This window comes from Sycon ciliatum, chromosome 3 (genome assembly GCF_964019385.1).
Source record: "Sycon ciliatum chromosome 3, ocSycCili1.1, whole genome shotgun sequence".
Classification (NCBI taxonomy): Eukaryota; Metazoa; Porifera; class Calcarea; order Leucosolenida; family Sycettidae; genus Sycon; species Sycon ciliatum.
The window spans coordinates 28176593-28198198 of record NC_088645.1 but is presented as its reverse complement, the minus strand read 5'-3'; the positions used below and the strand labels follow the sequence as shown (position 1 = coordinate 28198198).

The following is a 21606-nucleotide window of genomic DNA, read 5'->3' as shown; positions in this document are numbered from 1 at the left end:
CACGCGCGTGCTCGCGCATGAACCGGCATAGGCAAGAAAATAGTGGAATTTTGGAATACAGTATAGCAATAAACTTTTGTGGCGCACAAATTTTGCGTTTTCGTGAATGCGGCTGGTTTGTGATCAGAATTTTACCTCTTTTGAATATTGTAGTTGTGCTGTCTGCAATGAACGTACTGAGCAGTTTGTGGCGATTTTTCTTCTCCAGAATGCGCAATGGCCGCGAAAATAGCGAAATTTAATCACTTGCGAAAGTTTCTAACTTTACAGTACGTCTTTTATGATGCTTTCAAAATTTGAGGCACAATGGCCTCCAACTGAGCAATGCCATACTGCTACTGCTGAGGACCAGAACGTTGCGTCACAGCAATGTTTGTCATCAACTTGCTTCCTGTTCAGTGTTGATGCCGTAGAAATAACTGCACTCCCGGAGTCGACAGAAGAATGCTGAAAGTTACCGTAGTTGTGTTCTCAGCTGCGCATAGAGGTTGCTCGCCGGTTTGCGCTACGGGAAATCCTGCAGGTAGCTGACTTCTCATCCTCGGATTTAGTAAAATGATCCCAAACAACAGAACGGGGGGCACGACCGACAACAGATTCTGACATGGGAACAGTGTGAACTCGAAACAAAAGAAAACTACGACATGGTCAAAGGAAAAGCGAGCAGCCAAAATATGTAAGTACATGCACGAGTGCTCATGCTTTGTTCCGATGTTCGTCTACATGTTGTCGACTCGACTCCACAACTCCAGCCAAATGCCGGTTTAGATCGTGAACCGCGCGCGCGCGTGCGGGTCGTGTACCACCTGGCGTAGCGCTGGTCACAAGCACGCAGCTACACATATTCTACAGGCGGTGTGTGAAACGATCATGACTGATCACGATGTTTTTACGGGTTTATCGTACCGTACGCACATTCTCAAAGTTTGAATGTTCGTGAGAACTACGAATGTTCGTTCGCTGTGGCCTAACGAACGAATATTCGAATGTTCGGTATATTCGTATCGCCCCTAATTAATGTAAGAGTTGGTTCACATAAGCAAAATCTGCGCCGCAAGACATCGGCGGTGAGCCAGCTCCCGATCCGTTGCACATACGGTTCGAGTACCAAATCTACTACAAAGTAGTACAGAATGTGCCCCAATGCTACGACAGGTTTGCCAATTGAAGCTTGAATTCTTTATTTCTTCAGTAGTTCAAGGTACATACACAAATAGGAGATCGCCCAGATAGGCGTTAGCCTTTGGGTAATCCTGAAATAAAGATTATTATATTATTAAGGTCTTTCCGTGATCGCCACTCGGTGCTACTTTTACTGGAGATCATGAAACTACTTCTACACATTTTATTGCAGTCTAGTAAGCGATTGTGTCGAAATTATGCTTGCAAACGTTGGTGAAGTCACAAGAACTTGCCAATGTATCCATCATATTTTCTATTTGTTTCAATTGAATTTGTCTCAGAAGTTGCACAATGGTCAAGCAGATCATCCGAGAAGGGCGGGCTGGTATGCTGACTTATTTGCCAACTTGAAGCGACTACAAGAATGGCGAACGGACCTCCTCTCTAGCTTCAATTTAGGAAAACGTAGGACAAGTGTTGGTTTGATATTTTGACAAAGTCTGGCTCTCGGCAGCCGGCGATCACCGGCGCGAACGGTTCACAAACCACTTTTGGTCATAATTGTACGGGATCGGCGCCGGGGCAGATCGCAAGAGTTGGGCACTGTCCAACTTTGCCGGCGGTCCCTTGCGATATTTTACCGTATTATTTTGTTACGACTGCACTGGTTCACACAATCGCAATGCGCCGGGAGAGGTTGCAAGAAGCCCACCGCCGGTGACTCCCGGCGCGTACCGGCGATATGTGAACCAACCCTAAACTAAACTAATATTCAAATACACCCGTACTCTACTAGAACGCATTGAATGTGCCCCAAATCCACGAGTGTTCTTGACAGGAGACATTCAGCAGCCTGTCAGCGATCCACGATAGCTGTACAAGCGAAGATTGCTTCAACTCGGCTGCCGCAGTTACGCTTTTCGCCTCCGCAAAAGCGGTACAAACGTTTCATGTGTGACCGCGGCCTTAGTAGATCAGGATCTCTTCAGTGGTATTCAATAAGCAAAGAGAGTCATTTTGATATGCATGTTGCATATCGGTGTGCCAAGCTTACTACAACAGTCATTATAACTTCGCTAAGCTAAATGTGCAAAGCTGGCAGCGTAACTTGTACATGTAGTTCCTGGGTCCTCATTTCTCCTCGTGAAAGAGATCCATTTGCATTTTGCACTTACCTACAATGTTGAGTTGATATGTTTGTGTTGAGTTGCGATCCACTGTTCTACAATGGTACAGTCCAGTGTGTGACGTGTCCAGTATGGGATGTTCTGAGGGCATCACTGTTAATTCGGAGTGCTCTAACTTAGCCAACACTAGACTACCATCAGTCTTCTCTAGTCGAATCCATGATTTTCGTTCACTGTCCAAAACGCACCACGGTAAGTAATCGGTAACACTGGCTGTAGGTTGTCCATCACCAAATGCCACGTTGAATGGATATGTTTGTCCCGTACCACCAGCAGTTAGAGTGACGGCCTGACCTACATAGGAACAAAAAAGAGTAACAAAAAAACCTAACTCAAAGCAGCACACACACACACATGCCAATAATTTAGCAATAGTATTGCACTGCAAACTTGCCATTGCATATGCTAGTATGCAAACACCACAGAAGAAAACACCAGTGATACTCCAAACACATGAAATGACACTGCCAGATCTAGTTGAATACACTAATACTCTGAAGAAATAATTATTATGATATCTCTTACCATTGCAGTCAGTTAACAATAGAGAATGAATGAGCAGCAGGCTGGCAACCAGTACACCTTAACCACGTAGCAAAAATATATACAAGAAAATACAGTGAAACGTTACTTGTAAGGATGCTGGCAACACACACAACCGTTTAAGAAGAACTACAATATGGATCCTTTTTGGATTACCCTACTCTCGGGATTAGTCCGCCTGGGACACTATTTTACCAATGTCCACCAAAGATGGGGCACTAGTCAAGAGAGAGCTACATTCACGAGAGGGCACTATTTGTTGAATGTCGGTACAGTTGCATCATCCAGCATAAAACGAAGCAAAGCAGAGCCTACAGTTTACTGTAAACTAGTATGATTTAACACAAACGGCAGCAAGAACTGGAATTTTGATCCTGAAACCCACCGGGTGCAATGTCATAGGCGAGAACATTAGTAAAAAAACACCAAACTGTCCCATGCATTTGGTAAGAAGCTGGGGTGGGGTGGGGGGGGGGGGGGGGGGGAGGGCAATATTCAAGAGAGGGCTTGATTTTTCACTGGATCTTAGAGACTGGGGTACTATCCGAGATAGAGCACTGTTCAAGACAGGGCTCTAGTCGTGAGGGTACGATATGCTCGTTGGTTGGAGGGAAAGTTGGCAATTTGAACTCGGGTTCTGAGCGAGAAGTAGATCTAAAAATATGAAAGGGCGCACGAGTATGAATTTTGAGCAATTGTCTACTACTGCTACAAGATAATAAGCAGTCGGGAAGTGCTATAACTAAGCACAAAACCCATAACGCATTCCAGTGTGTTCTTCCTTGTTTCTAAAGGAAAAATCACGCTTTATTCACTGGGTAGACAATTTGGATGACAAGAACCCCCAATTTCAGGGCTCACAGCCGGTATGCCAAAACCTCGATTACGTGGGAGGACATATTGGATCTGATCACCATAGAAACGGGCACGCGTGACTGCTAAGCGCAGGCGTAGCACTCACAGTCGCAAGGAGATTTTGACTTGCTTGGGCTGAGTTGCTGTGACAAGAACTGAGCCGTGGATGGTGAAGGAGACGGAGACAGTTCTCCATTTGTTTCGGTTGTTATTGTTTCCTTCCGAGTGGACTATTTCGCGAGCATTGTTGGCCTCATCGGCTGAATTCTTCCTTGAGACTGTCCACACACGGAGTCCTGCGAGGAGTAGCCCCGAGCAGATTCCTGCATTCGTTGAACACGAAAGAGTTCAACATCTACTGCCCGGCAGCTACGCCGCTAATGCACAGGCGCGGGTGACGGGATCGGGAGAGGGAGAGGACATGCACTCCTTGATGTTGAAGGCATGGAGCAATGACTCACGTAGTGTTCTAGTTTTAGTTTCTCCGCCGTGAAGTCCTGTTGTGTCCAATGTAAATATACGCCTGGTCCGCTGCGAAGAGCCGCGCAACGCATTAGTGACGATGTGGAGTTGTGAATTATTTGATTCGCCACTCCGTTTCGTTGCAAGAGAACACGTCCAGTGGCTTCGCCGTTGTGCTGGCCATGTATTTCTTCAGTCGGCCATAACTCCTGAAGGACACAGCGATGAAGCGCCAGGCGAGTAGCAAAACATTTCGAAAATTTGCCTTGCTGTAGTGTTGTTTCCGCATTCACAACCGGTCCAGCGCGCGCGGTTCTTCCTCGTACCTGTACTGCAGATAGCGTCGCCTTCGAAATGTTCGTTTGTACCCGTCTCTTGCCCGATTTTGATGGCCAATAGCTTAAAATTTTCAGTAGGAAAATTAGAAGAATTTGTCGGAGAGACTTTTCAATTTTAGGACAATAATTCATGTCAGAATTACGCCTGCACCAACTGATACTTTGGCCCCGTATGTACGCCAAACCGTATCGATTAAAACAAAAAACTCTCGGACAAATCCTTACAATGGGTATTGAGAGTATGTTCCTAGAGTTTGAAAGGCCTAGGAGAAAGCATCAGTACAAATGAACATTTTGAATGCACCCCACTTTCAAGCTTCGTGAGATATTTGCCCGATCGCATGTACACGATTCTGGCATACTGCCTGGCTCGCGTGACAGCTCGCGTGACAGCGGCCTGTCCAAAATGGCGCCCACGCTTTTGTACGCGGCTGTGAGCCCTGAATTTCGGGAATAATATCATCAGTCCATTGGTGGTCGTGCTAAAGAGATTTGACAGTAGAGCGAAGCCACTAATGCCACTAGAAACCTCTACAGCCATGGGACGGAAATGAATTTCGTCTCGTTGACAAGGATTCCAACGTAGTTAGAAATTTAACTGAAATCCTAGGCATCTTAGGATAATAACTTTTTTTCCTGTACCGTAGTTCCGCACATATAAGCCCACGGGCAAATATATCGGGTTTTTTAACCCTCCACTTTCTTGTTTTCTGGCTCATCAACAAGAACAGCTCGTGCCGGTATTGTGAAAAATATACTTGACAAACTGGTCCGTAACGGTGTTTGGGTCTGTTTATTAGCCCATGGGCCTATAAACGGAGGTGGGCTTATATCCGGATATAGACCTGTGGGCTTATATGCGCGGAACTACGGTATGTGTATTTGCCAAAGCAGTCTGAATGTCGCCTTTCCAAGCACTAGTTTACACGCTCAACTCCCAGATTTAGCAAAGATAATTCGACAGGATATAAAGCATCGATTTTGGAAAATTTGCGAATCCTGCCGGATGGCTGAAAACCATCCGACAATCACATGGTAGGTATGGTGATTGGTGATCAACAATTTTTCTGTGGTCTGAATTTTTCAAAATTTAGACGGATGTGGTCTGGTATTGTAGTATCCCTGCCCGACCAATACGGAAGCAGTAAGGAACTAATACGGAACGACCTTATGTTGTATCTCCGCATATAGGCGTACGGCGCCTGCTGCATAAAAGCAGCTGCGTTTTTCTGTTTTAATTAGATTAGATTAGATAGCAATGAAAGCTAACTCGAAGAAGAAGAAATCAGCCTCTAGGTGAGCACCGGAGAGAAAGTTATTTATTTGCCGCTTCTTCTTTCACTAATAATTATATCTCAGGTGTGTACCTGAGAGAAGTAGAATAAAAATGACTGGAGCTCCAGTCTCTCCGGAGGCGTGGGTTCGAATCCCACCGCTGCCACCAATGTAATGGGTAGCCGAGTGGTAGGCGCGGTGAAATCAACAAGAATTAGTTTTATTCTACTTCTCTCAGGTACACACCTGAGATATATTTATTAGTGAAAGAAGAAGCGGCAAATAAATAACTTTCTCTCCGGTGCTCACCTAGAGGCTGATTTCTTCTTCTTCGAGTTAGCTTTCGTTGCTATCTAATCTAATCTAATTAAAACAGAAAAACGCAGCTGCTTTTATGCAGCAGGCGCCGTACGCTTATATGCGGAGATACAACATAAGGTCGTTCCGTATTAGTTCCGTACTGCTTCCGTATTGGTCGGTCAGGGATACTACAGTATGTCTCTGCATGAGAATTGCTAGTTGGCATCTGACAGAGATGCCAGGCAGTCACACTGTGCGTCTACTACTTACACAGCTGCATAATGCCGTTTTCATCCCGTAGCTATACAGAAGACGTTACTTCAGTAACGTCTGGCGCTAGCCAGGGTCCACACAGCTTTAATTTGGTATTTGTGTGTTTGTTTGTGTCACGCCTGGCTATCCGTATCTGACGGCAAAAAAGCATAGGCTGTTATAAATTTTTCACTTCTCCTATTTTTTTTTCAGGCATATCCTGGGATTCGAACCCGCACTATCTCCCTACATGCATTCCCCCATACACATGAATATTGCGGGCAGCTGTATGTGGCCAGCTGTGTTTGATGGTGCGGTACGGTACGGGAGACAGTGTCGTATTACCCTCGATCGTACCTGTCCCGTACCTATCCCCTACCGTACCGTACCATCAAAGACGGCTGGCCACAATGCATATTCAAGTAGGGCTTTCAAATGCAAGATTATAACGTGAAGCAACTTGGAAGAATTAGTATGTATGCGAAGTGTATCGGGGGATGCATGCAGGGCGCGCGATAGTGCGGGTTCGAATCCCAGGTTATGTCTTAAAAAAAAAGGATTTCTTAAAGAATTTATAACATCCCTTTTTTTGTCTAGGTCATCAAGGCAAAAAAGCATAGCGTAGGGCCCTGAGCTTCCAAGCTCTCTCGTTTTTATTTTACTATTATTGTTTTTTCGGCAACGCGGATGATGATGATGATGATGATGATGATGATGATTTTATTTTTATTTTTTATGAAGCCACTTCTTTGGGCAAACAAAACACAATTTCCCAAGATGAAGGAGTGGAACCCTACACAAATAATAGTTTAAATGAATCCAACGCAAAGATCGTTTTTCCATGAAATACAACAATTGAACACAATTACATGCTTAAAGGCATGAAAGCAACAAAACAACAACAAAAGGGTAAGCGCCATACCAATCCCGCATGCACAGTCAGGACACAGCACGATACTTAACAAACTAGACCTGACTCGGCCACGGCAATCGAGACATCATGAAAACATCTCGCCGGATGGTGGTACCGTGACCGAGCCCCACGTATGCACAACACAGCAGCACGCAGCAAAGCAAAAGACAGCCGACAGCGGAGTAAACCAATGACCTGGGAATAGTGAGATCCCGATGACTCGGCCTGCATCTGGCACAGTCTCTTGAGGAACACATTGCACAGCCTCCCACAACCACCTTGCACAGAGAACACGAGAGGTGTGAAAGCGGCTCTTTCTACATTTGTGACTCTTGGCCCATATTCGTTCCACTTACGCCGCTCGTGCTGCTGGTACAATGCAGGAAGGGTTCTGGACCCGTAGGAAGGAGCATCTGGGCAAAATACCCTTACATCAAAAAAAGCTTCCTCCCCACGGGTCCAAAACCCTCGAGCGGCTATGTCCAGGCGCGCATCCTCTCGGCGGTTCGTTGACCGAAGAGGAAACCTCTCACCAGAAAGAGGTTGCAGCGCTGGTTCTGTCGAAACGGCAGTGCAGACTTCAGTCAATTCCCTCGCCAGCAGGTCACGTATCTCGTTATGACGAAGTGTCGGGAAGCCGCCCCTGGCGCAACATAGCTGATGCTCAACTGAGAACAGCTCACCACACACACAGGTTGCTGGTGAGATGATGATGATGATGATGATGATGATGATGATGATGACCGCTTTCTCAAGTGTCTTGCAGCCCAGTATGTCGATAAACACAGTGACTTGGCCTACTCGCTGGTTATGGGTCGATTGCGGTGCCTGCTCTCCTTCACTTTACTCCGTTGGGCAGTGACCTGTTTTCGTGGCTGCCGTAGCTCCTACCAGAAAAAGTCAGTCAAGAATTTCAGGAGTTATTGTTTGATGGGTCGTTAGATAGAGGCCGGTGTTTGTGAGACTGCAATCATTTAATGTTTCTTCCTTAGTGGTGTAGGTAGATTCTGTTTTGTAAGCATAGTAGGACTACTTTTGTTTTGTAAGTCAATCTCATTCTCCACGCTTTGCTGTCATTTGGTTATGTTTTAAAGTAGTTTTTATGACCTGATGTTTGTTTTTTATATTTATAGTTCTATTGTTGACATTTTTTGTCTTTTCTTTGGGTTAAAAGGTTAACTTCATCCTCGTTTTCTTATTGCCTTGTATTGGAATTTGCCCATAAAAGTGGCTACGGTGTGATAATGCATTTTTATATTTCGTGTTTTAACATTATTTTCAGAAAATTGCTCTTACAATACCTTGCGTTTTATATTCATAATATTGTTGCCCGTAAAAGCGGCTTGGTCACATGATGATGATGATGATGATGATGATGATGACGTTGATGTGTACGGGTGTCTTAAGTTTTTTATGTTTGTTTATGTTTGTTCTTTTATTTTCCATTCTTTTATTTTCCATTATGAGCCGGTCTTCTCCGATTGGTGGCCCCATGCCCCATGCTCATTGTGTTCAACTGCACTTTGCGTTCCTTTCTATATTGAGTTCTAGTGCACTTTGAGTTCATTTTCCTCTCTTTTTTCATTCTAATTGAATTTTGATGTATTGCGTTTTTGCTTGCCCGTACAAGAGGCTGTTCAAATGATGATGATGATGATGATGATGATGATGATGATGATGATGATGATGATGATGATGATGATGATGATGAAGTAGTGTTGGAGACAATTTCTTTCATTTTCGACCAATGAAAAGTTTTCAAAAAGATCAGTAAAACAGTGAGCATAACCCGAGTAAAGTTCATGTCCGCTGATTTCAGTGTTTTGCGATCTGAAAATGAGGATTCCGTGCATTGCCTTATGCACTGTGTGAGGCTTGCAATAAATTCAATTACAACCTGCAGAGATCATCAGATTCATATAGACCATCGGACCCAGATGAACCTACCTGCAGAATGGTCAGAGACGGCCATGATAGAATCCTTGAAGAAAGAGAGGAGGCAACGAGGATGGTGGAAAAACCTTGAAGCGATCCAGACAACAGAAATTGTATGTACAAACGGTAACACACATGCCCACAGCCATGTGTGCAAACACACACACACACACACACACACACACACACACACACATACACACACACATACATACACACACACATACACACACACACATACACACACATACCCACACACACACACATACACACACACACATACACACACATACACACATACACACATAAACGCACCTGTGCAAGCACACACACACACAAATGCATATGCACACATACACATACACATGCACATACAGTGTGGTGCCCACATGCACACATAAAAAAAGATTTACACCCAAAACAGCGTAGTGTTATACGCCACGTGCTCATATAAGCACCCCCAGTATGTGACACTGTGTAACCAGACTCACAACAGCTCGTCTCATCTCTTGCATGCCCCATTTTGACGCGACCAATTACGTTTAACTTCCAAATATAAGCCATCTCATTGAACATGTAACTCATAATGTGTACGTTATTCCCGTAGCTATGCAGAAGACGTTACTTCAGTAACGTCTGGCGCTAGCCAGGGTCCACACAGCTTTAATTTGGTTTTTGTGTGTTTGTGTCACGCCTGGCGCTATCCCGTATCTGTCCCGTACCGGTTATGCCTTTTTTTCAGGCATAACCTGGGATTCAAACCCGCACTCTCGCCCTACATGCATTTCCCCATACACTTCGCATTCATACTCATTCTTCCAAGTTGCTTCACGTTATGATCAAATCGCTCCACCTCAGTACCTTCCTGCTACCAGCGCCACGAACGGGAGAAACGCCGCTGCTTTGAGGAGCATGTTCGAGAGATCGAACATGCAACTTTTTCACCTCTCGTTCTCTCCTCAACAGGCGGCATGGGCAAGTCGGCAACAGCCTGCTATAAGCGGATTGCCGGGCTCCTGTCCGACAAGACGAAGGAGCCGTACAACCGAGTAATGGCGTGGATTCGCTGCCGACTTGGCTTTGCTCTGGTTCGCTCCAGCATGGTTTGTTTGTGTGGTGCTCTGCGACGCCCCTTGCGTGTCAGCGATGTGGTGGATGCATCTGCTACCTTGGCCGTTGCCGAGGCCCGCTGCCCTGTATAACTGACTGCAAGTGGTTCCTAAACCAGTTCCTATTCCTAATTGTTGCTTCTTCGTTCCCCTCTAGTTTTCTTTTTATGGTATTATAATTTTACGGAGAAGGGTGGAGAGCCCGAAAGTGTGCAGTTATATTTTTATTATTTGCCATGGCAACCCCTGTAAGTTCAAATAACTGGCAGGGCAGGGTTGCGCCCTTTTCTTTCTTCTCGGATTTGTATGATGTCAATAAACTGTTGAAATATAAAAAAATATAAAATTAAAAAAATGTACAGTGCAGTGCGTACTAGTACACAGCATGCCAGGACTGTACAGTGCAGTGCGTACGTAGAGGATATAACCCGAGTCAGAGGGTTATACCGCTTGAATATAAATCCCGACTGCGATAGCAGGAGGGATTTTTATGAGGGTACGGTATAACCCGACTACGAGGGTCATATCCTACTTATGCCAGGTACCCCTATGCATTTCCAGAACAACGAACCTATTTGGAGATCTCCCACATCATACAGTACATGGACATGTTCTGCTGTTTATCAGTTGTCAATTGAAAGAATGGTCGAGCAAGGTCAGAAGGAGATTCCTCAGTGGATGTTTGGCATCAGATTTCCTTTCAGTTCCAGTGCATATTGTAGCATATTGTCTTGCGAGCGATGCGGAAGTCAACTGAATTGCTGGGGTGCTGGAGTTGTCGTTGAATCAAACTACCGTCACTAGTTAGACTACAGTACAGTTTGGACTCTTTGGGAGTAAGTGTTACTATTGTCATGATTATGGTACAGTGCTGATTTTCACATGCGGCATCTTATAATCAGGTTTGCTTACTTGCAAGTAGATGCATTTGCATACACTTTTTTGTATCACTGTATCACATTTCAATCCATTCTAGCGTTTTTCCAATCGGTTTAGGTGGATTTGAAGTACACTCTGTATCATAAACATAGTTACGAAGGAGACAGTCTGTTGATGATCTTCAACTATTTGAATTACAATGTACATTGCTGACCAATTCGGGATACTTCGTGGTTATTTGACGTTCTTTATTCTCAGTTTCAGTATAATATATGTAGAATACTCGGTAGATGAATTCCAGGTCATTCTTCTTTTCCATTGTGCACTGTTCCTCGTCGGTAATGCCGTTCTGTGTGGAGTGTACACGTGCATGTGGTGTATGTTGTGAATGGTCAGTGCGCTGGAGTGCTGCCGTCGTACAAGTTCACTGCCTTTCAGGCAGTGAACTTGTACGGTGGCAGTGCCCTAGCGTACGTACCGTGCACCGGGATTTATATTCAATTTATACCTCACTCCATATACACCCACACTCATATACCAGATCTCCCATGAAGTTTATAAATTTCCATATACACTGTTCAATATACACCACTAAGGAGGTATATAAACCACTGAGGAAAACCATCAGAAAAAAACTCACTGAGGAGCTTTCTTTCTCTAAAAAGGAGTGTATATAGCTTTCTTTCTCTAAAGCTATATTCACTCCTTTTTAGGGAAAGAAAGCTATATTCACTCCTTTTTGCTCTTGAGCTTGCGCATGGAGAGGTATAAATATATTATAACAAGGGACCTCGTGTATATCGAGAAATATCGACCAGTTATAAAAACCTCGGCTTCGCCTCGGTTTTTATGCTGGTCTATATTTCTCGATATACACTCGGTCCCTTGTTATAATATATACACAAATCCCGCGTGGGATTTATACTGGCCAATATAACCATGGCTAGACGAGCGTTGATTGGCTGAAAACAGGCCCTCCGCACCGTACCATGGTATAATAGTACACAGCATGCCAGGAATGTACAGTGCAGCCGTGTTTGTACATCATGCATGGCTGGCCGGCCAATGCGCGCATATGCATGCATAGAATTTAAAAATAAAAATCGTCCGTGCGCCGCCAAAAATCGATGCGCGCGCACTTGACAATCAAAGATAATGTCCAATGTAAATGGCACATGAACCTACTATTTACTATTACAATAGTACAGTATAATCTCCATTATAAGCCCAGCACTTATATTTTTTCAACCAGTCCGGACCCTGGGCTTATATTGGAGACTGGGCGTCTACTAGAGACTGGGCTTAATATTTTCCAACCACCTGCTACATGAACATTGCCTAATATTTTTCATTCCCGTAGCTATGCAGAAGACGTTACTTTAGTAACGTCTGGTGCTAGCCAGGGTCCACACAGCTTTAATTCCCGTAGCTATGCAGAAGACGTTACTTCAGCAACGTCTGGCGCTAGCCAGGGTCCACACAGCTTTAATTTGGTGTTTGTGTGTTTGTGTGTTTGTGTGTTTGTGTCACCCCTGGAGCTACCGTATCTGTCCCGTATCTGTCCCGTATCTGTGATTTGGTGTTTGTTTGTGTGTGTTTTTGCCACGCCTAGAGCTACCGTATCTGTCCCGTATCTGTGACTACAAAGGTTCTACAGGATTGTACATAACAGCTGGCCACAAACAGCTGGCCACAATATTCGTCGTATTATGTTTACGACTCCCTGATGTAGAGGGAGATTTGCAAAGAAAATTAATAGGGAGACGAGGAGGAAATAAAATTAGAATGGACGCTAGTTGCGGAATAGGTGATAGGATGCGTCAGCAAAAACATACTTTGGAAGAGAGATCCTTTGGAAGAGAGATCCCGTCGTCTCCAAAATAAGCGTGAACGGGCGATTCAGCGCCGGTCACAGGAAATGTCGGAAGAGAGATCCTGTCGACTCCAGAACACCCGTGATCGGCAGAGTCAGCGCCGGTCCCAGGAAACGTCAGGACAGACGCAGAATCGACTCCAAAATAAGCGTGAACGGGCGATTCACCGCCGGTTACAGGAAACGTCGGAAGAGAGATCCCGTCGAGTCCAGAACGCCCGTGATCGGCAGAGTCAGCGCCAGTCACAGGAAACGTCAGGACAGACATCTTGTCAACTCCAAAATAAGCGTGAACGGGCGATTCAGCGCCGGTCACAGGAAAAGTTGGAAGAGAGATTCCGTCGAGGCCAGAACGCCTGTGATCGGCAGAGTCAGCGCCGGTCACAGGAAACGTCAGGACAGACATCAGGACATTTTTTGCCTACCTCATTGTACATGTTACTAGAATTGATGGAAATGTTTTTTCCGTTGATTGGCTACATCGTTGTATTGCAAAAACGTTTCAATCAGTATGAATATGAGCTAGGCAAAAGTATTGCGTATTGTTATTTTTCTCTCACTTCATCCGCTTTCGGTTTGCTCCTTCTTTTCCTTTCTATCTCCATAAAATCGGATTTTCTGGCCTTTTTACATTAAAAGCATAGCGTAGGGCCCTGAGCTTCCAAGCTCTCTCGTTCCCTTAGCTATGCAGAAGACGTTACTTCAGTAACGTCTGGCGCTAGCCATGGTCCACACAGCTTTAATTTGGTGTTTGCTTGTTTGTGTGTTTGTGTCACGCCTGGCGCTATGCCGTATCTGTCCAGTACCATACCGTACCATCAAACACAGCTGGCCACATACAGCTGGCCGCAATATTCAAATAGGGCTTTCAAACGCAAGATCATAACTTGAAGCAACTTGGACAAATGAGTATGAATGCGAAGTGTATGGGGGAATGCATGTAGGGCGATAGTGCGAGTTCGAATCCCGGGTAATGCCTGAAAAAAATAGGAGAATTTAAAAAATTATAACATCCCTTTTCTTTTTTTGCCGTCATCAAGGCGGTAGACGGTCTGTATTACCCTCGACCATAACTGTCCCCAGGGATGAATTTATCCGGTATCGCATCGCAGTTTGCGATTCAACATCGATCAAGTGCGACTCAAAAATCACAGCGACTCGCAGGAAACTGCGATGCATAAACAGCACTGCATACTAGCTCGCGCAGTCAGTAAAAGTGATGCTGTGACCATGTCGTACACTCACTACACCTGTACAGTGCACGGACCCCGCCTTTTTCTTGGTGTGATTTCTAGTACTGAGTACGTCATGTACCTGTGAACTGTGGCTGGCTCTGCGTGCACATACTGACTGCATGTACTGGTGTCCTACTTGAACTACACGTACCACTTTGCGCGGCTTTCATTCAGTAAGTAAGTTCAGGTACATTCCGTACTGACAAGCATCATCTTTCCTCCACGATCCCGTTGGAGGTCTTGTTTTTTTCTCTTCTTTCTGGTTTACTTACCTCTTTTCGTGATATTATAGCTTTCTGCTTGTAGCCAGTCGGTCTTTCTGGTCGTGAGGAAATTCTGGAATCGCGTTCGTCCTTCTCTCTGACAATTGTCCAAGCTGTAGTTTTTGTCTAGTCTGGTTCTGCCTCCAACATGTCTGTACGACAGAGTACCTTGGAGAAGTGGGTCCCCGGTGGCAGAGGTCGATGTCGAGAGGAAATGGCTTCGTTCTGAGAAAGCTACAGGTGCAGCGGTGACGTTAATTTTCTGCCAGCTATGCAGACAGCACGAGTCCTCCCTCCGTGGACTGAAAAATTTTAGTCGGTCTTTTGTGGACGGGATTTCGGGGACTGCTCTGAAGAAGGACAATGTGGTGAAACATTCGAAGTCGGATATGCATAGCAAGGCGGTAGGAATGTCGGTCCTGGAGGGACTTTTTCGTGGAAGAAAAAGTGCTAATCAAAAATCAAGGACTGCTACGCATTTTGGTGTTTGCGTCGCGAAAACTGCTATCCAAAAAAATGACATTAAATTCATCCCTGTACGTCCCGTACCTATCATGCACCGTACCATAAAATCAAAGACGGCTGGTCACAATGCATATTCAAATAGGGCTTTCAAATACAAGATCATAACGTGAAGCAACTTGGAAGAATTAGTATGTATGCAAAGTGTATCGGGGGGTGCATGCAGGGCGATAGTGCGGGTTCGAATCCCAGGTTATGTCTAAAAACAAAAAGTAGAAACTTATAAGAATTTATAACATCCCTATGCTTTTTTGTCTAGGTCATCAAGGCAAAAAACATAGCATAGGGCCCTGAGATTCCAAGCTCCCTCGTTTGGTATTTGATTGTTTGTGTGCTTGTGTCACGCCTGGCGCTATTCCGTATATGTCCCATACCCTACCGTACCATCAACACAGCTGGCCACATACAGCTGGCCGCAATATTCAAATAAGGCTGTCAAACGCAAGATCATAACGTGAAGCAACTTGGAAGAATGAGTGTGAATGCGAAGTGCATGGGATAATGCATGTACTTTATCAGCGCCATCGAAATTGTCGCAGTTTGACTAGTGACTTGTCACTTGTTACTGACAACTCCAGAAGCTAAACCATACAAATATTAGTACAAATTATGTTAGTCTGAAGGCTAGAGTAACGTTCCTGGGCAGTTAGACTGAGAGTTTTCACACAGAGATGAAGGCCTCGTCGTCGACGATGTCAATGGATGCAAAAAAATCGTTCCGAAATATTACAAGGAAGGTTGCAAGTTAGTTGGTCGCGCCTCATCTCAAACGCTTTGACTTTCTCCACAGGACAAGAGCTGGTATGCTTGTCGTCTGCTAGCTCTAGATGATTTCTACTTCACCACCAACGAAGTAAGAATACACGATCGTTGCGAGGTCGGTTGATTACTCTCGGCGGAATCACCTCGATCTTGAAATGAACTTTTTTTTAGCTGTGGTATGCCCATTTATTTTAGCTGTGTGGTCACAGCTCATGCAGGTAAGTGTACTATCAAGTCCAGCGCACAATCTTTTCCATCATCACTGGTATGGCACCTGCGCGTGCATCACTAGTACTACACGTAAAGTCTACACGGCTCTTGCAGGTACAATCATGTACTGAGTGTCTTGAGCCAGAGCGACAAATTATATCGCTCTTGCATGCATTTAGTTTGCTGACCCCTCGACGTTTCTCCAAGCGCTGCTGCTTATTCCACGAAGTCATTCTCATCCCAGCTAAGGTAAAACAGTGATGAAACTTTGAGTGATTGGCTATAAACACGAGAAATGTGCTGGCTGCAACGCCTGACTGATCTCAGCGAGTCGAAAGTACCATCGCAGCGACATCAGTGAAGAAATTGCGTCTAGTTCAAAAATTTCAGCTTCCAATAACAGAAATTAAAACTTTGCCGTCGCCCTATACTGATGACCGTGGCCTATGTCCGATTCCTTACCTGTGGTACGAGTGCTCGTGAGTAAATACCCCGTTATATATCAAAAGTCAAACTGCGACAATTTCGATGACGCGGAGGAAGTAGGGCGATAGTGCGGGTTCGAATCCCAGGATATGCCTTAAAACGAAATAGGAGAATTGAAAAATGTATAACATCCCTATGTTTTTTGCCGTCATCAAGGCAGTAGACGGTGTCGTATTACCCTCGACCGTACCTGTCCCGTACCGAACCATCAAAGACGGCTGGCCACAATGCATATTCAAATAGGGCTTTCTAATGCAAGATCATAACGTGAAGCAACTTGGAAGAATTAGTATGTATGCGAAGTGTATCGGGGGAGGCATGCAGGGTGCGCGATAGTGCGGGTTCGAATCCCAGGTTATGTCTTAAAAAAAAGAGAAATTTATAAGAATATATAACATCCCTATGCTTTTTTTTGTCTAGGTCATCAAGGCAAAAAAGCATAGCGTAGGGCCCTAAGCTTCCAAGCTCTCTCATTATATCAGTAGCACAATGCTTCCCAGGAGGCACCCGGACTGCAGTTTTGTGCTTCCTGGTACACTGAGTCTGTACTTTAGATCTCGGAGATTGCAGTCTTTTACCACAGCATGTGTTTATGTGATACTGTGTGATACTGTGTGATACTGTGTGACGTCAAATATGCATGGACATGATCCATACGGTTCTTCATTATAAGCTCTGCGCTTATATTGGAGACTGCACTTGTATATCTTTGAAGCCCTCTTGGAGTGCGCTTAAAATAGAGACTGAGCTTCTATAAGAGACTACGCTTGCAATAGAGATAATACGGTATTCCTTTCTTCCTATAAACAAAGCTAAAACGGTTCAGGTAGGCTATGTCGTAACGAGAGAGCTTGAAAGCTCAGGGCCCTACGCTATGCTTGTTTGCCTTGCTCATCATGATTGTTATTCGATCGGATGGAAACACTTTTGCAATACAATGATGTAGTCGATCAGTTATAACACGGCGGTTGTCTCTTGTTTTTGGCGTAGCCTTTCGCAAGCACGGCGACTCTCGAGGCGGCGGGACCTCTCTTCTCCCATCTTCTACTCTCTGTGTAGGCACTGATGTCGACACCGTCTATTCAGACCTTCAACACTCTCACCCTAGCTGTTATTTTCCTCCTCCTCATAGTCCTCTGTTGATTTACAGCCTAAATTATTTCAGTAGACGCGTGAAATTCACAAACTAAAATTTTCATCGGACAGTAATTTAGATCTCCTTTTGAGTATTCCAACAATCTCACGCTCTATGGAAAGCTCTCTCCAAGACGAACACAGCCGTACCCAGTGCGCAAATGACAGAGTCGTAGGAGTAACGCCACAGCGCTATTTGAGAGCTCCAATGCCATGCCTGAGAGTACGCTACTAAGTTCTTAGTCATTTTAACAATATCGATTGCAGAACCGTCAATTTTTTTGCAAGAGAGAGCTTTAAAATGCAGCTTCAGAATGATGTATGCTACTTGTGCATGCGTGGGCAGCGAGTTGGTGAAAATCCCTTGCTCGCGTTTCAAATTTACGCCGGCGCTAGCTGGCTCGTGCCAGAAAATTTCATTCGAGTGTCATAACTCTGCGTCATGACCTTGGATCGTCTTCCCTCGTCTTCCCATGACCTCGGACAGTCTTCGGGTGTTTTGGAGCCGACGGCTGAGGCTTTTTTCGATACGATTAGACCTTTCGTTTGTTGAATTCGAACACGGATTGACTGAATGGCAAAAGTTTGAAGTCATCTCGGCATGCACTGTACAGTCAGCCAGATATATTCGCCCTATAGCCTTATAGGCGTTATAGGGCAAGTGCTCTTGCCATACCATTTATACAACAAGGGTACATATTAAAACACTGCAATCTACCTTATCCTTACATTCCTGACCCTTTAGCAGCACACCCAAAAAAATTCGAATGATAATTCGACAGCCCTATGTCTACGGACCGCAGTCACCGCATCCTGAACAAGTTCGGGCATGATCATGTATTTTCTCCTGCCCACTGGATGCCTGTTCAGCGGCCTCTTGCTGTCGATGTATCCTTTCACGAAGTCCGTAAGTCTCCGAACGACTTGATATTTGCTTGGTTGTTTCTTGTTATTGGCGTAGCCTTTCGCAAGCACACATACTCTCGAGGCGGTGAGACCTCTCTTTTCCCATCTTCTACTCTCTGTGTAGGCACACCTGTCAATACCGTCTGCTCTGAGCTTCAACATTGCCACCCCTGTCATTTTGCTCCTCGTAATCCTCTGTTAAAGATCTCAGAATTCTAATATACCACAACCGCGCGCATTAAAACACTGCAATCTACCCGATCCTTACATTCTCGGCCCATTGGCACCACACACAAAAGCATTTGAACGCTAACGCGATAATGCGACATGGTTACCTTGATGACCTAGTTAAAAAAAGTATACAACGATGATGTTATATTTTTCATTTCTCCAATGTTTTCAAACCATAAAAATCATAGGATCATGGGATTCGAACCCGCACTATCGCCTTGCATGCATTCACCCGATACACCTCGCATCCATACACATTCTTCAAAGTTGCTTTACGTCATGAGTTTGCAGTTGAAATTTATTTTATTTTATTTGAATAAGGTGACCAGCTGTCTATGATGGTACGGTACGTGACATGTATGGGATAGCGCCACATGCTGACGTCGTCAAACAAAAACAAACAAACGGAATTAAAGCTGTGTGGACCCTGGAGTAATGTCTTTTGCATAGCTACGGGAATAAATCTATTATTGCCCGCATAATCGGCCAATATAATTATGAAATATAGAACCAGTAAAAGACCGAGGCGTCTACTCGTTCTATATTTCATATATTGCCCTCTTTAATCGTGCAATAATAGATGCATGCGATGGTACACCGGAATCAGAATGTGCATGGCACACTCATAAAAACGAGAGAGGTTGGAAGCTCAGGGCCCTACGCTATGTATATAATAAATGTAAGAGTTATAAAAACATCGGGGGACCTCGGTTTTTACACTGGTATGCAATTGCAATAAATCCTGAGGCAACTACATTTATTATACATAGTGCTGAAACGATTATATCGTTTACTCGTTACTTACTCAATAATAAAAAGATCGAGCGGTTATTTCGATTTTATCAACAAAACGAGTAGAATGGTACTTGCGCTCGGTAAGGGATTTCCCCCTTTTGGGGTTCGCACAAGGCGTGCATGCACCGAAAGTGTTGCGAGTATATCTACGACATGAATATGTACATGAATGAGTCTGTACACTTGCAACAACGATGTACGTATAAAAGTACAAGCGCGATCGGAGAAACATCGACGGGATCACCGTCGCCGTCTTTTGAGCTGACTACTTTTCTTACATACAGCATGCAGGACTGGCAGGCTCAGTATGTGTCTACACTAGCTGCAGGGGCTGGAGTTCCCTCCGCGTGCGGGTACTTCGAAGTAGTCTTGAGCTAAAGACAGTAAAGTGGTCTTCAGTTTCGTGTTTTACGTGCTGTGGACGGTTCCGAACCAGTTTTCTCGACGACGAGCTAGGCCTGGTGTCTGGGCCTATTTTGAGCATAGACAGGAAAAACAACTAGTTACTTGTTGGCGCACCTCAAGTCAGCTCATCCGTCGAAACCCGCCGATCTGCACCCCTGGTCGGCTTCTCTGACTTCATCATCGGAGTCAGCGATGTCACAGGCGAAGGGCACCATCAGCTCTTGGATTGCAACCAGTGCATCGCCTCTGTCTTGTCTGTATTTGTCTGGTCAGTCCGAAAGGCTGACTGACTTGTTGCGGGATCATCGGATCTATGCACCCGCTTTCCGTCGCTGGCATTATTGGACTCGTAATTTTTAGGAAATTCACAGAATGTACATGACTGTACTGATGCATCATGTAGTTAGGGCCTATCCACACTACAACAAAAACCGCGAACAAGTCACTTTTCCTTGTAAGTTGTCATGGAAACGGCGCGAAAGTGAAAAGTCGCTTGAACGTAATCAGCAACTTCCGAACTACGATACAAGGCCACTTTTTACTTTCAAGTAGCTTTTCCAGGTTTCGGAAGTAGCTAGTTGTTGAAGTATTGATGTATCTAGAGAAAATGCCGAGGGTTGTGTTCTATGAAGAGCTGGAAGGAAAGCTCATTGAGCTGTGGGCTGCAGAACAGAAAGCGAGCAATGGGACGGTGCAAAAGCGGTCGGTGAAGGAGAAGGAGATTGCCGTGAAGTTGAATTTATTCAGCCGCCAGCTGTATGGCGATAAATTTCAGAAGGAGATCACAGTGCAGATTGTCCACAATCGACGGCCAAGCGAAGTAGTGCTTGAACTCAGGAGCAGCAAGAGTCCTGCTGTGGGAAAGAAAGAAGACCCTGGCTGTTCATCAGTTTCCAAATCGCGCGTGCAGTCAAAAAAACTTGATCGGCTCAATGATTGGCGGAGGTATGTCGCAAACAGCAACCTCTTTCGTCTTCGATTTTACATAACTGGAGGCATTCTCCACTGGAATCAACAAACAGGGAGACATAGTTATGAAAAACAAGATAAAGCCTCCACGAACAAATTTCTGAGTCGATGGTTTCTCTTTCAGATCAATGTGGAACTCTGTGAGATAAAATTTGGAATATGAGGGGAAATTCCCGCGGGCGCTCCTCAAAAGTCACGCTTCACGCCGGCTGTTCTTGTGAGTGTGGATGCAAGTGCACTTGCACGTCACTTGAAAGAGGACGCTACAACGCTTCACACCTGTAGTGTGGATAAGGTCTTACAATATTAATCGTTTAGCCGATAAGCCGATCGTTATGGTTTCAGCTAGCCCTTGGCGGATTATGCCGGCATAATATTTGGCATAATCTTGGGATTTCGTCAAAAAATTATGCTCCGGCATAATATACGGATTCCAACGTGTAAGGTCGGCATAATCTTTCGGTTTAGACAAAAATTATGCTTAGGGCATGGCCGTGTGTGTATGCGTGGTTTCTGAATCCTCTATGTACAGCGTGAATACATAGTGGAACCGAGCATAATTCAGCATATTTGTTGGCATAATTGTGGCATAATCAAAAGAATAATTTGACGATTGGCCGAGCATAGTCCGCCAATGGTAAGTAT

At 44.8% G+C, this 21606-nt stretch overlaps 1 protein-coding gene across 3 annotated transcripts in view; it reads right to left on the bottom strand.

Moving 5' to 3' along the window:
• The window catches only part of LOC135812628 (uncharacterized), a 59522-nt gene that overhangs the window by 25559 nt on the left and 12357 nt on the right, over nt 1–21606 (bottom strand). For all 3 annotated transcript variants that reach the window (XM_065325930.1, XM_065325928.1, XM_065325929.1), the window contains 3 exons: nt 9195–9268; nt 2835–2891; nt 2298–2603 (listed from right to left, as the gene is read on the bottom strand). In XM_065325930.1, coding sequence (XP_065182002.1) covers nt 2298–2603; nt 2835–2891; nt 9195–9219 — 388 coding nt within the window. In that variant the 5' untranslated portion in view covers nt 9220–9268. The remainder of the gene's footprint in view (nt 1–2297; nt 2604–2834; nt 2892–9194; nt 9269–21606) is intronic.